The following is a 12,717-nucleotide window of genomic DNA, read 5'->3' as shown; positions in this document are numbered from 1 at the left end:
GGGAAAGGTTTAAGTGTAAGGAGAGTGAGCTTGCAGTAATTGCCTGGATGTTCAATCGTCAGATGAGCGAGAGAGCCAGGCTGGCGCCAGACATATGCAAACTACATATTATTACCACTCCTTCACCTAAATAGCTTTCGAACTTCTTAGGAAAAAGGAGGAAAAAAAACACGAGCTGAAATCGATCTCATTTCAAAGGGATAATTCCAGACCTCAATCTCCTCCCACTAGAGGAGGAGAGAGAGAAGGGAAAAAAAAACTTGAGATTAAAATCGCATTCGCTGGAATCTAGTCCGGTCTGTACAATTAAGAGAACTTTAAAACCTTTTCTTAAAAGAAAAAAATTATAACACGAGATTACTACAACTTCCTTAAAAAAAAGGGAAGCGTTTGTCTTTGTTACAACAGTGAAAGGGAGCCTGAAATTGACTCACTCAGTCTGCAAGAGCGAAGGAAACATACAACTAGGTTTTGTTAGTGCTAGCAAAACGTTACAATTGGTTAGATTAAAGCCGTTTTCCATATATAAAAAATAGATTTCTTTGTGTGTTGGAGGCCAATTAGGGAGGAAACTGCAACTGGTAGCGGTCACATTTTAAATACTTTTTAACATTGTTTTCTTAAAAAAATACACGAAGGACATATACAGGTGAAAGCCACAATATGCATCAGTGACATTAATATGAACGTTATCATGTCACGCATTAATGATCCTCAGCTATTTTCAAAATGCAACAGGACTTCAGACAAGACATGGGGCCTTTTTTTTGTCTTTAAAGCGATAGTGGTACCCCCCTCCCTCTTTAAATCAGGGCCTCTAAAAAAGTTTATACAGCATTCAAAGTAAACACATTGAATTCACAATTTTTCCGCATTAACTGTTCCCCCATCTCCTTTGTATTTTATTAAATTCTCAATCCGGCCAAACTGTTTCCCTTGGATTATAAACGGCGCTTAAATTATTTATTAATGATCATCAGAAAGGTGCTTCCCCCAAGTTCAGGAGTCTCACCATTAGAGGTGAGTAACCGAGTTAGAGGAGCTCAGTTGGCTCATGGTTATAATGTGGTGCTGAATGATCACATTGGTTATTCCATGATGACCACCTCTTCATCTTCCTCACTTCCCCCATACTTATGGAGTGGTGTTCGCCCACCCCCAGATATATGAACAGTTGTTTCTCGCTGTAAGGGAGAAAAGATGACTTTGGTTCCCTGTGATTAGTAATCTCACTCAGTGTTAAGATTGAGCCCTCCACTATCACCTGATGAAGGAGCGTCGCTTCCAATTAAACCTGTTGGACTATAACCTGGTGTTATGTAATTGTTCACTCAGAGTCAGCCTGAACCCAGATCTATGACACCCCCCCCCCCATACACTCCCTAAGACTTGCAAAACCCACTGAAAACCAGGGTGTGAAATCTAAATCACTAACTGTAGATAGAACAATGATGAGAAATGAAATCCAATCCATGAAAGGAGGATAAGTGAATTAAAATGTAACACTTTTTTTAAAAAAAAGCTAATTTCAATCCAACACTCACTAGAAATTCAAGTTTTATCCAAGAAATTGGACATGGCAAAAGAGGGGCACCCAGAGCGGAATCCTCCTTCTGATGTTTAACATATAAAAGGGTTCAAATCTCCAGTCTTTTCCCTGAAACCGTTAGCCACTCACCAAGTGACACACACTCCACACATTCACATCTCGAACGCCTTGTTCGCTCGTGATTCTGACACGGAATAAACAGACAATTTGGAATGCCTGGAACATGTATTTTTTTTGAGACAAATGTCCATAATTTCATAGTTTCAGCGTGAACGTTGCTTCCCGGAGGAAGGGGAGAAAAATCACAAGGCACACATCAAATACTATGGAAGTCACAAACTCCCATTTTATTTCCGAAGTGATTTTGCCCGGTCTGTAAGTAACTACCCCATCCTCCTATCTGCCCCTCCCCGCCCTAGGCCAGAAATTCCCAATCTCACCTGTTCCAAAGCCCTGCCATTGTTGGAGCTGTATTTACTACAACAGCATTCTACTTTATGAATGACTTGAAACAGACATTCCGCTCTCACATGGCTGGAACATTACATCCACTCCATGTGAATGAATGAATCCGCCTGGGCCCCAAAAGTGACAACAATTTCTGTCCTTCAAATGTTTGAAATCGACATAACGTATGGTCTGCATTTTTTCCCCAAGATAGTGTATTATAAACACATTGCAAACTCCGTTTGTACATTGAGAGACTGGGTTTTGCAATGATACCAACAAATTATGGGATTTCATTTGAACTAATATTTTTAAAAATTGATTTCACACGAGCTTTTTTTATTGGGGGGTGGGGGTGAGGGTGAGGGTGGTTCTAAATGCGTTCACTAATGTCACACACTCAATCGTTTTCAAAATGTGACATCTTAATGAAGGTAACCCACATCTCACGTGCCTCTGGAGAGAATCAGCCGTGTACAAAGCTGAAACCTTTCACAAGGAACAGGAGTTGATACCTGGTTAAAAGCGCTAAATGCGGGCCTCAGGTGAGAGTTGGGAGTTCTCATCTTCTCTCCCACAATCCCAGCCCATCATCACCGCCTTCCACGAGAAAAGGTTTGAATGCATAAAAGGCGATGCACGCCTCAAGATTTTGTTTAAACTGCACGTGTGGGGATTAGAATGGTGCTGGAAAAGCACAGCAGGTCAGGCAGCATCCGAGGTGCAGGATGCTGCCTAACCTGCTGTGCTTTTCCAGCACCACTCTAACCTAGACTCTGGTTTCCAGCATCTGCCTGGATGTGTGAGCATCTGAGAGATAAGGGAGAGAGAGAGGACTCACCTGGTCCACAGAGTCTGCTGAAATGATAAGGGTTGCAGCACACAGTGGAACTGTCTGTGTTCCTGGCGAATCCCTCGCAGGAGTACAGTCGCTTGAGTTCAAAAAGATGCTTGAGGTCAGGCCAGCGAAAGAGTCGACAGAGTAAGACCTGAGGGGCGAGTGTCTGCTTGCCCAGCCTCAGCTCGCTCCTGGCCATGGGCACACAGGCGGTGTGTAACGCACCGCTGCTCTGCACCGCCTGGCTCAGCACCTCCAGCGGCTTCTCCTTCAGCCTCTTCAGCAGCGAGTGAGTGACCGACTTCAGCTCGTTTAGCGATCCGGCCAGGTCACTCCAATCGTCCGCCTCCTGCCCATTTCCTCCCGTTACCCGGCTCTGCCAAAGTCGCCGCACCAGGCCCGACCGTTTAGACCTGAACATGCGACGGTTATAGACGGAGTGGCCGGGGAGGGAGGACAAGCTGAAACGCTGCAGCTTGGCAATGCCAGTCTTGCCTCTGCCCTCCTTGTCCTGGGCTGGCTGGGAGGGGTTGGGGGCGAGGGAGGGGGGGGGGGAAGAGGGGAGGGGGTCAGGGGAGAAGGGAAAGGAGGGGAGGGGGGGATTTGTTTTTACAAAGGGAGCAGATCACACTGCATTAAGCAGAGAGCAAAGCCATGCATCAGCACAGCCAGCTCCGGGAACAGATCAGAGCTCCACTGTAATCCAAGCTGCAACATTCGGCTGGGGGGGGGGGGGGGGTGGGAGGGAGGGAGGCTGTGTGCAAGAGGACAGGGGGGTGTTTGGGGCAGAGAGAGGGATGAGGAATCAGTAACTAATTCAGAAAGAAGGGGAAAATGAAATGTTGCACACACACACAAAAAGCAACCCACGAGCCAGACCAAAAATCAAAACAAAAAGAAAGGCGATTTTCTCCTGTGCAAGTGAGGTCAGCAATATCTCCTCCAGTTCCTCCACCTACACCTCCCTCTTCCCCAACAGACAAAAACGTTCCTCTTCACACTGAATGCAAGTGTCCTTTTCCCTCCTTTGCAACAGATGCCAGCGAGCTGCGTCTCCCCCTTCTGTGAATCGCATTGCAGATTTCAGCGGTGCAGCATGCTCCTTCAGTACATCTCCTGGTGATCCCAAGCTTCGGGGAAATAATCACACATGCACACAGGCAGGCAGAGGCAAGCTGCAGAAACAAGTCCCCGTGACCAACATGTCAGGCTGCACTCTGTGGATTTTTCTCTCCACTGCTCCTCTTTCTCACTCTCTCTCTCTCTTTACAACACTCTGGGCGTCCTCACACATAACTCAGCCATTGGCTCTCTGAAATCATGTGGTAGTCTAGACATTTTGGCGCGGCGCTGAGTTGTAGTGATGGTTGCGCAAACAAGGGTTCTAGTTTTTTAACCCCTTGCACACCAGAGACTTTATCGAAGGTATTTCAATGATATTTTTATCCCGCAAATCGACCCCAATGATCATAATTTGTTTAAAAGGTGGGTACAGGTAGCTGGCGTTGCATTAAATGAATTTGCAGGTCAAAAGGAACAGCTAACCCAAGTCCGCATCTTCACTCCCGCTTCGCCCCTTTCGCCGCCCGCTGTTGATTGGGATTTTGCAGAGTTGGATTGTCCAAGTCATAGAAATGTACAGCACAGAAACAGACCCTTCGGTCCAACCCGTCCGTGCTGACCAGATATCCCAACCTAACCTAGTCCCATTTGCCAGCACTTGGCCCATATCCCTCCAAACCCTTCATAGTCATATACCCATCCAGATGCCTTTTAAATGTTGCAATTGTACCAACCTCCACCAATTCCTTTGGCAGCTCATTCTACTCACACACCACCCTCAGTGTGAAAACGTTGCCCCTTCAGTGCCTTTTAAATCTTTCCCCCTCACCCTAAACCTATGCCTCAATGTTTTTTATATCATGATCTTACCCAATCCCCTCCAGTGCCCAGTTCTGCTTCAGGGCTGGTCCCACCCCTCACAATTCAAGGGCAACTAGAGACAGGCAATAAATACTGGCCAGCCCACACCCCACAATGAATGAAACAACATAATTTGGACAGTGAATGTTGGGAATTGGTGAAATTTCATAAAAGCCTGAGGAATGGGAGCAGCAGTAGGCCATTTGGCCCCTTGAACCTATTCTGCCATTCAATAAAACCATGACTGGTTTGATTATGGCTTCAACTCCACTTGTTTGTTACACCCGGACCCCTCATTATTATTGACTCCCTCATCAATCAAAAATTTGTCTCATTGAATACATTTGGTGATCCAGTCTCCAATGCTATCTTGGCTATAGAATTCCAGAAGTCACATGACAGCAGGTTACAGTCCAGCAGGTTTACTTGAAATCACAATCTTTCGGAGTGCTGCTCCTTGGCCAGGTGACGTTCACCCCAGTCCAACACTGAAATCTCCACATTACAGAATTCCAATAATTACCCTCAATGAAAGAAGATTTCTCCTTCTCTCTGACTCAAATGGGAGACCCCTTACTCAGACAGTTTGCATCCCGTTCTGATTTCCCTCCTACCTCTTGACACCCACGCTGTTAAACCCCTCAGAGTTTGATTTCTCCTCAACTCCAGTGAGTGTGGATCCAACTTGTTCAACAGTCTTTTGAGGACCTATGTGCACCAACCCTCCTGTAGTCAGCAATGGGAACTTGGGCTAATTTCCCACATTATAGCAGTGACTACACCCCAATGGTACTTCATTCCCTGGAATGTGCTTTGAGATGTCTTCTGGCAGTGAGAAGTAGATAGGCAGGAGGCTGGAAGAACACGGCAGGCCAAGCAGCATCAGAAGGTGGAGAAGTCAATGTTTCGGGTGTAACCCTTCTTCAGGCTGTGAGAAGTGCAGTGTAAATGCAATTATTTTTATTTCCAGTCCCTCTCCTTCTCTATTCTATCAGCGTTGTCAGCCTCCTGGATTGCTCTTGAATTAATCTTCATCTCCAAGACACTGTCAAGCAAAAACCCAGGAGAACAAAATCATCAGGGTGCCAAAAATGTTTGCCTTTCAAAAATTCTCTTCAAACACTTTCTTTCACTTTTGGAGATAGGAGAATTGGTTGCTCGATCAACAATCAAGGACTGTTCAATAGAATAATGCAGAATCTATTCAGTTTTCATTTGGGACTGGGCAAATGGGTCTCAAGGGTTTAAATGTTTTGATGGCTGCCAGTGTGAGTATAGAAGCTGAGGTTCAGTGTTCCTGAGGTGAATCTTACAAGAATATTACCTCGAGGAATTAACATCCCTATCCCCTTTCCCAGTCTAGATTAGGGTGGTGCTGGAAAAACACAGCAGGTCAGGCAGCATCCAAGGAGCAGGAAAATCGATGTTTCGGGCAAAAGTTCTTCATCAGGAATGAGCTCATTCCTGATGAAGAGCTTTTGCCCAAAACATTGATTTTCCTGCTCCTCGGATGCTGTCTGACCTGATGTGTTTTTCCAGCAACACTCTAATCTAGACTCTGACCTCCAGCATCTCCAGTCCTCACTTTTGCCTATCCCCTTCCCCAGTCAAGTGCTGTAATGCACATGACAGCATTGCCAGAGGTAATGAACCTGCAAAGTTGTTTACTTTTAAGTCCCAGCCCAATAGTCAGCAAGTGAGCCAGAGTGGGAGCCTTCAGAAAAAGTTAACTAAGTTACTTCCTGACAAAGCTGCTTTAATAAACGGTTGGTTTTGTTCATTCCCAGTAGATGTGAGACTGACACGAAGTGACATTTATGACAAATGCACCACATCCCTTTTTGTGTGCCTGTATTCAAATCAGCAATTTAAAACCTTTTCCAGTAAAGCAGTTAATTACACTATTTCAGAATGTGGTTGATGGGTAATCAGCAGCAGCGTCAACAACAACAACTTGAATTCCTATAGCAAAATGTCCCACGACGCCCTGCAGCAACATTATCCAATGAAAACAAATGGCAGTGAGCCAAAGAAAGAGGCATTAGGACAGGTAGCTGAAAGCTGAATCAAAGAACAAACTTTTAAGCAGAGTCTTAAAGGAGAGAAATCAATAACAATGAAATAAAACAAGAAATTAAATGGTAAAGCATTAAAGTGACAAAAGGACAATAGTTATTGGACACATTTTCGACCAATGTTTGTTACTTATTCCTTGTCACTCCCCTTACCCCATTCCCCACTGAACTGTGGTGACACCAATGAGGGTCCCTCAACCTCCATGTAGTGTGTCAGTCAAGCAGCTAACATTAATGTGAGAATTGTCAGCCCATTTGACTACATAAGACCATAAGAAATAGACGCAGGAGGTGGCTGTTCAGCCCTTCGAGCATACTCTGCCATTCAACAGGGTCCTGGCTGACCGTTCCCCTCAGCAGCAGAGCACACTGGGACGTGTTGTGATGGAGAGTCATTCAGTACTGATCAGAAACGACCTTCACTGAGTCTTGTCCCTCCTCAACCCAGGGCTATTGAGTTCAACAGTATGTGGCTCCACTCAAGCCAATTAACCCAATACAAATCTGGAACTGAAAACTGAACCTTTGACGTTGCAATTGCTGTGGAACTGTTTTCACTGTCATTTGGGGAAGCAGTGACATAACAAGGGATTGTTGAATATTGTTTCCATAACACAAGTGGGCTATTGCAGAATCTACTGATCTTTATATAGGAAGGATGTTGTCAAACCTGAAAGGATGCAGAAAAGATTTACAAGCATGTTACTGGGATTGGAGGGTTTAAGTTACAGGGAGAGGCTGAATAGGCTGGGGCTTTTTTTTCCCTGGAGCATCAGAGGCTGACAAGTGACCTTCCAGAGTTTTATTAAAATCATGAGGGGCATGGACAGGGTGAATAGCCAAGGCCTGTTTTTCCCCAGGGTAGGGGAGTCCAAATTTAGACAGCATAGGTTTAAGGTGAGAGGGGAAAGTTTAAAAAGGATGTGGGGGTGAGTTTTTCAAACAGAGGGTGGTGCCTGTATGGAAATGAGCTGTCAGAGGAAGTGGTGGACGCTGGTACAATTACAACATTTAAAAGGCATCTGGATGGGTATATGAACAGAAAGGGTTTAGAGGGATATGGGACTAGTTCAGATTGGGATGTCTGAGCAGCATGGACGAGTTGGACTGAAGGGTCTGTTTCCATGCTGTACATCTCTATGACTTCACATATTTAATTGATGATGTCGCATCAACTCCATTAGCTCCACCTTTTGCTCCCCTGAACCTGTCCTGTTCCAAATTGTCACCAAATTTCCCTTGCTCTCTAACATGATTGAATTAATTGTAGCTTTCCAGCTCAATCCTCATATCCTCCTTCCCGCCACCCCCCCCCCCCCCCCCCCCCCCCCCCCACCCCACCAGCAGTCTGCTGTTTGCTTCCCATTAGTCCAGTTTCTGTCCTGCCAACAGCACTGGGCATGATCAAGCTTAGCCACCACATTTTGTGTGATTTTTAATTTTGTCCACCCCAGTCCAACACCGGCACCTCCACACCAAGTCCATTGTGAAGGTTACTATGGTAGGCTACTCGTCATTATCCTCCGCCATTTTTAGGTGGCCGATGCAATCAACCTCTATTCATCTTTCACTAGCCCGACGTCTCAGAACACAGGGATGGGAAAAGAAAACATCAGTTACTTAGTCTTTTATCAGTCGTATGATGTGATAATGGGGTTTTTATCATGACGTTTAAACCAGGTACAGGTAATAATGGTTGAAAACCCTAGTGGTGGCAAGCTTTCAAACCAACAAATCCAAAATCACCCATTTCTCCCAAGCTATTACACTCGCCACACGTCACGTCTCAAATTGCCTGTGTCCTGGTTCTTATAACGTTATTACCTGAAACAAATCAATGTGATTTGCATTTGAATGAATTAACTGACTGCTTCCACTGTCTCCCTGGGATCCCATTCCATAGATTCAACAAATGTTCCTTGAAACAATAACTCACTAAAACCCATTAAAGTACCAGCAAGCCAGCAATCTCTCAGCTTCATTCCCACCTGTCCTCAGGTATGTAGCAGTTTATGAAATGCTACCCGACTGGACCCCATACAGCTAGCATCACATCACCCCAGTAATGCACAGTTGACTGTCGCCTGGTTTTTGATTAAATGTGGCCCATGAGCAATGTTGATTAGTCTCTACATGTTCATTGAAGAGGCTTAACTTTGTTTTTCTATTCACATGGGATGTGGGCTTTGCTGGCTGGCCCAGCATTTATTGCCCGTCCTTAGTTGCCCCTTGAGAAGATGGGTGTTGAGTTGCCTTCTTGAACTGCTGCAGTCCATGTGCTCTGGGTGGACCCTCCTTTAGGGAGGGAATTCCAGGATTTTGTCCGAATGACAGTGAAGAATCATAGAATCCCTAAAGTGTAGATGCAGATCATTCGGCTCATCGAGTCCATACTGACCTTCCAAAGAGAATCTGACCCAGACCTGCCCTGCTAACCTAATCCTGTAACCCTGCATTTCCCATGGGTAACCCACCTAGACTAAATATCCCTGAACTCTATGGGTAATTTAGCATGGTCAATCCACCCTAACCTATACATCATCAGACTAGGGGAGGAAATCGGAGCTTTTGGTATAATATTATCTGAGTCCCTGAGTGGCACAGTTGATTACCAACTAGGAGCCCTTGTCAATAAATATGCACCACTAATCACAATAAGGATCAGCTTAACTTAAAACTAAGAGAAAATTATAATGGGAACTTTGTAGATTGAGAAGGTAACGTTATCTATTATTTCGAAAGAATTTCAGCCTCCCACTGTCCTAGAGTAATAGCGTGGAAACAGATCCTTTGATCCAACTCATCCACAGCGACCAGATATCTTAACCTAATCTAGTCACATTTGCCAGCACCTGGCCCATATCCCTCTAAACCCTTTCTATCCATATACCCATCCAGATGCCTTTTGAATGTTGCAATTGTGCCAGCCTTCACCATTTCCTCTGACAGCTCATTCCATACACATGTTACCCTCTGTGTGAAAAAGTTGTCCTTTGGTCCCTTTCATACCCTTCCCCTCTCAACCCAAACCTCTGCCCTCCAGTTCTGGACTCACCCAACCCAGGAAAAAGACTTTGTCTATTTACCCTATTCATGCCCCTCATGATTTTACAAACCTCTATAAGGTCACCTCTCAGCCTCTGACTGTCAAGAGTAAATTCTTTCTTGTACGCAGCAAGATTTAAAAAATAAAGTATTTGTTCATGGGTTTTGGGTGTCACTGGCTGAGACAACACAACCACTTACCCCTTGAATTTTCTAGAACCATTTCAGAGGGGAGATCACAAGTCAGCTTCGTGACTGTAGGTTTGGAGTCTCCTGTAGGCCAATCCAGGTAAGGACAGTAGATTTCTTTTTCTAAATGACATTAGTGACCAGATGGGTTTTTATGGCAATTAGAATTAAGTTCTAGTTATGCAGGGTTAAAGCGACCCAGAGACCTAATTACTCCAATATTAATCCACGACTGTATAGTAAGCATTGAGAAATATAATTAAAACCTTCTTCAATTATTTCTACGTTTTTGCTCATGCTTTGCTTATTGTTCTTCAGCCTCTCTCTTCTAAACAAGCTTCATCCCCTCATTCGAACATTGATGATAGAAACTTCAACTTGCTAAGTCCTCTCCCCAGGGAATTTATCCCTTTATCCCTCTGTCTGGCTGCTTCACACCCAATCGTTCTTAAAAGTCATGTGTTTGAGTCTCGCTGGCTGGACTGGCATTTATTGCCCTTGAGGGTGTCGTGATCTTGACTCACTGCAGCCCAGCTGGTGTAGATGCACCTATGATATTGTTTGGGCGGGAGTTCCAGGATTTTGACGCAATGTCATTGAAAGAACGCTGATATATTTTCAAGTCAGGGTGGTGTGATTGAAAGGAGAGGGCATAAAAAAAATCTTGTGAAGGGCAGCAGATTCACAGACCATTATTAGCCCTAAATCACATCAGCCATTGAATGGGAGAGCAGGCTTGAGGGACTGAATGGCCTACTCCTCTTCCTAAATCAATGTGTGGGATTAGAAGGAGAATTTGGGGATATTTCTGTTCCATTTTCAGGACTAACCATGATCTTTCCCTTCAATCGCATTTTTGAGTCCTCTCCTCAGTCCACCATACTATTTATTCTTCCCTCGCCTCCCACCTCTGTTTAATGTTGCCTTATTTTAAACTAATGTTATGTATTTCCAACTAAAGCATTATCTTATTAAAATATAAATACTCCATACTGCGAGATTGCTTCTCTTCATTTGGCTGTTATCAGAGGAGACTGTGTTGCTAATTTACGATCGAGATGAGAAGTAATTACTTTAATCAGAATGTTGTGAATCTTTGGAATGCTTTACTACCATGAAGGTTGTGAATGCTCCATCATTGAGTATATCTGAGCCTGAGAAACGACATCAAATGATATGGAGATTGGGCAAGAAAATGTTTCATGGTTGAAAAGTGGCCATGTTTGTATTGAAAAATGCAGCAGCCTCAGGGAAGCTGACTGGTCTACACCTATTGAGTTTCACAGATTTTTCTGTAACCATCCTAATATCCAATGTTGGAGCAAATTGCTACCGATGCTGGAATCTGTCCTGAAAACAAACAAATACTGGAGATCACAGCGAGTCAGGCAGCATTCAGAGAGAGAAAGCAAGCTAACCATTCAAGTCTGTACTCTGATGAAGAGTCATTTGGACTCAAAACGTTCACTTGCTCTCTCTCCATGGATGCTGCCTGACCTGCTGTGATCTCCAGCACTTTTTGTTTTCAGTAATATGCAATGTTATTTGTGTGATTCAAACTGCATTCAAATACTGAAAAATGTGCTGCTGGAAAAGCGCAGCAGGTCAGGCAGCATCCAAGGAGCAGGAGAATCGACGTTTTGGGCTTAAGCCCTTCTTCAGGAATTTTCAGCAACACGTTTTTCAGCTCTGATCTCCAGCATCTGCAGTCCTCACTTTCTCCTGCATTCATATACTGCCTTATCACATCAAAGCATTCCACATGGTGGATTACTTTAGGAATACAGTGACTATTAATCTGCAGACAATCATCATTCTGTGACAATAACATCCCATTAATGATGATGATCAATTAATCCATTTTTTTTTGGAAGCTATTGTTTGAGGAAGGGCCATCTCCAGTACATTGTGAGAGCTGCCTCCGATTCTTTTGGGTCAATGGAATTGCCATGTTTGCTTGAATCATGGAGCATTGATGATGACGAGAGTTACACCACTCCCTTGTTCCAAATCTGAATGTTTGCTTGGATTTGTCACTCAAGCCCTAGTGCATGATTCAAATGCACAACCTTCTGATCAAAACTCAGGGGCTGCACGAACAAAGTCAACTAACTGCATCACTCATTATTGAATATTATAAGCTATCAGCCTCCTTCTATAAACTACCCCGTTTATTAACAGTCCACCATAGCCCAGTTAAAGAATCATCACTAAATAGAACTTGAAAGGCCCTTGCTATCGGATCAGAGACAGTAAGGTGCTCTGACAGGAAAAGGCTCCAACATTTTCTGGTGTCCTGAACAATTTATCCGTGTCGATTAAAAACAAAAAATACGGTGGATCCTGGAGATCTGAAAAAAACCAGATATTGGTGGAGAATCTCAGAGTTCAGGCACCTGTGGAGACAGAAACAGAGTTAAAGTTTTCAGTCCAGTGTGACTGTTCTTCAGAATGGTTCCAAAGCAGGGTCATTGAACTCAAAACATTCCCTCTGCTTTCTCTCTGCACAGATGCTGCCAACCCTGCTGACTTTTTCCAGCACTTTCTCTTCTTATTTTGCCTCCCTCAATGCCACAACAAACAGATTAAGGCAAAGGTTTTCAAAGTGTTGTCCAGGGACAACTGCTGGTCCATGATCGTACTCTAGGTGG

General features: G+C 44.2%; 1 protein-coding gene across 2 annotated transcripts in view; it reads right to left on the bottom strand.

Moving 5' to 3' along the window:
- Nucleotides 1–4,106, bottom strand: part of smad6b (SMAD family member 6b) — a 60,299-nt gene extending 56,193 nt beyond the window's left edge. Inside the window, exon 1 of one of the 2 annotated variants that reach the window (XM_060853125.1) lies at nt 2,838–4,106. In XM_060853125.1, coding sequence (XP_060709108.1) covers nt 2,838–3,255 — 418 coding nt within the window. In that variant the 5' untranslated portion in view covers nt 3,256–4,106. The remainder of the gene's footprint in view (nt 1–2,837) is intronic. The other variant, XM_060853124.1, reaches the window with a different exon arrangement.
- Between the last annotated feature and the right edge of the window lie 8,611 nt (nt 4,107–12,717).

This window comes from Hemiscyllium ocellatum, chromosome 39 (assembly GCF_020745735.1).
Source record: "Hemiscyllium ocellatum isolate sHemOce1 chromosome 39, sHemOce1.pat.X.cur, whole genome shotgun sequence".
Classification (NCBI taxonomy): domain Eukaryota; kingdom Metazoa; phylum Chordata; class Chondrichthyes; order Orectolobiformes; family Hemiscylliidae; genus Hemiscyllium; species Hemiscyllium ocellatum.
Note: the sequence above shows the minus strand (reverse complement) of the source record. Positions and strands in the feature narration are given on the sequence as shown.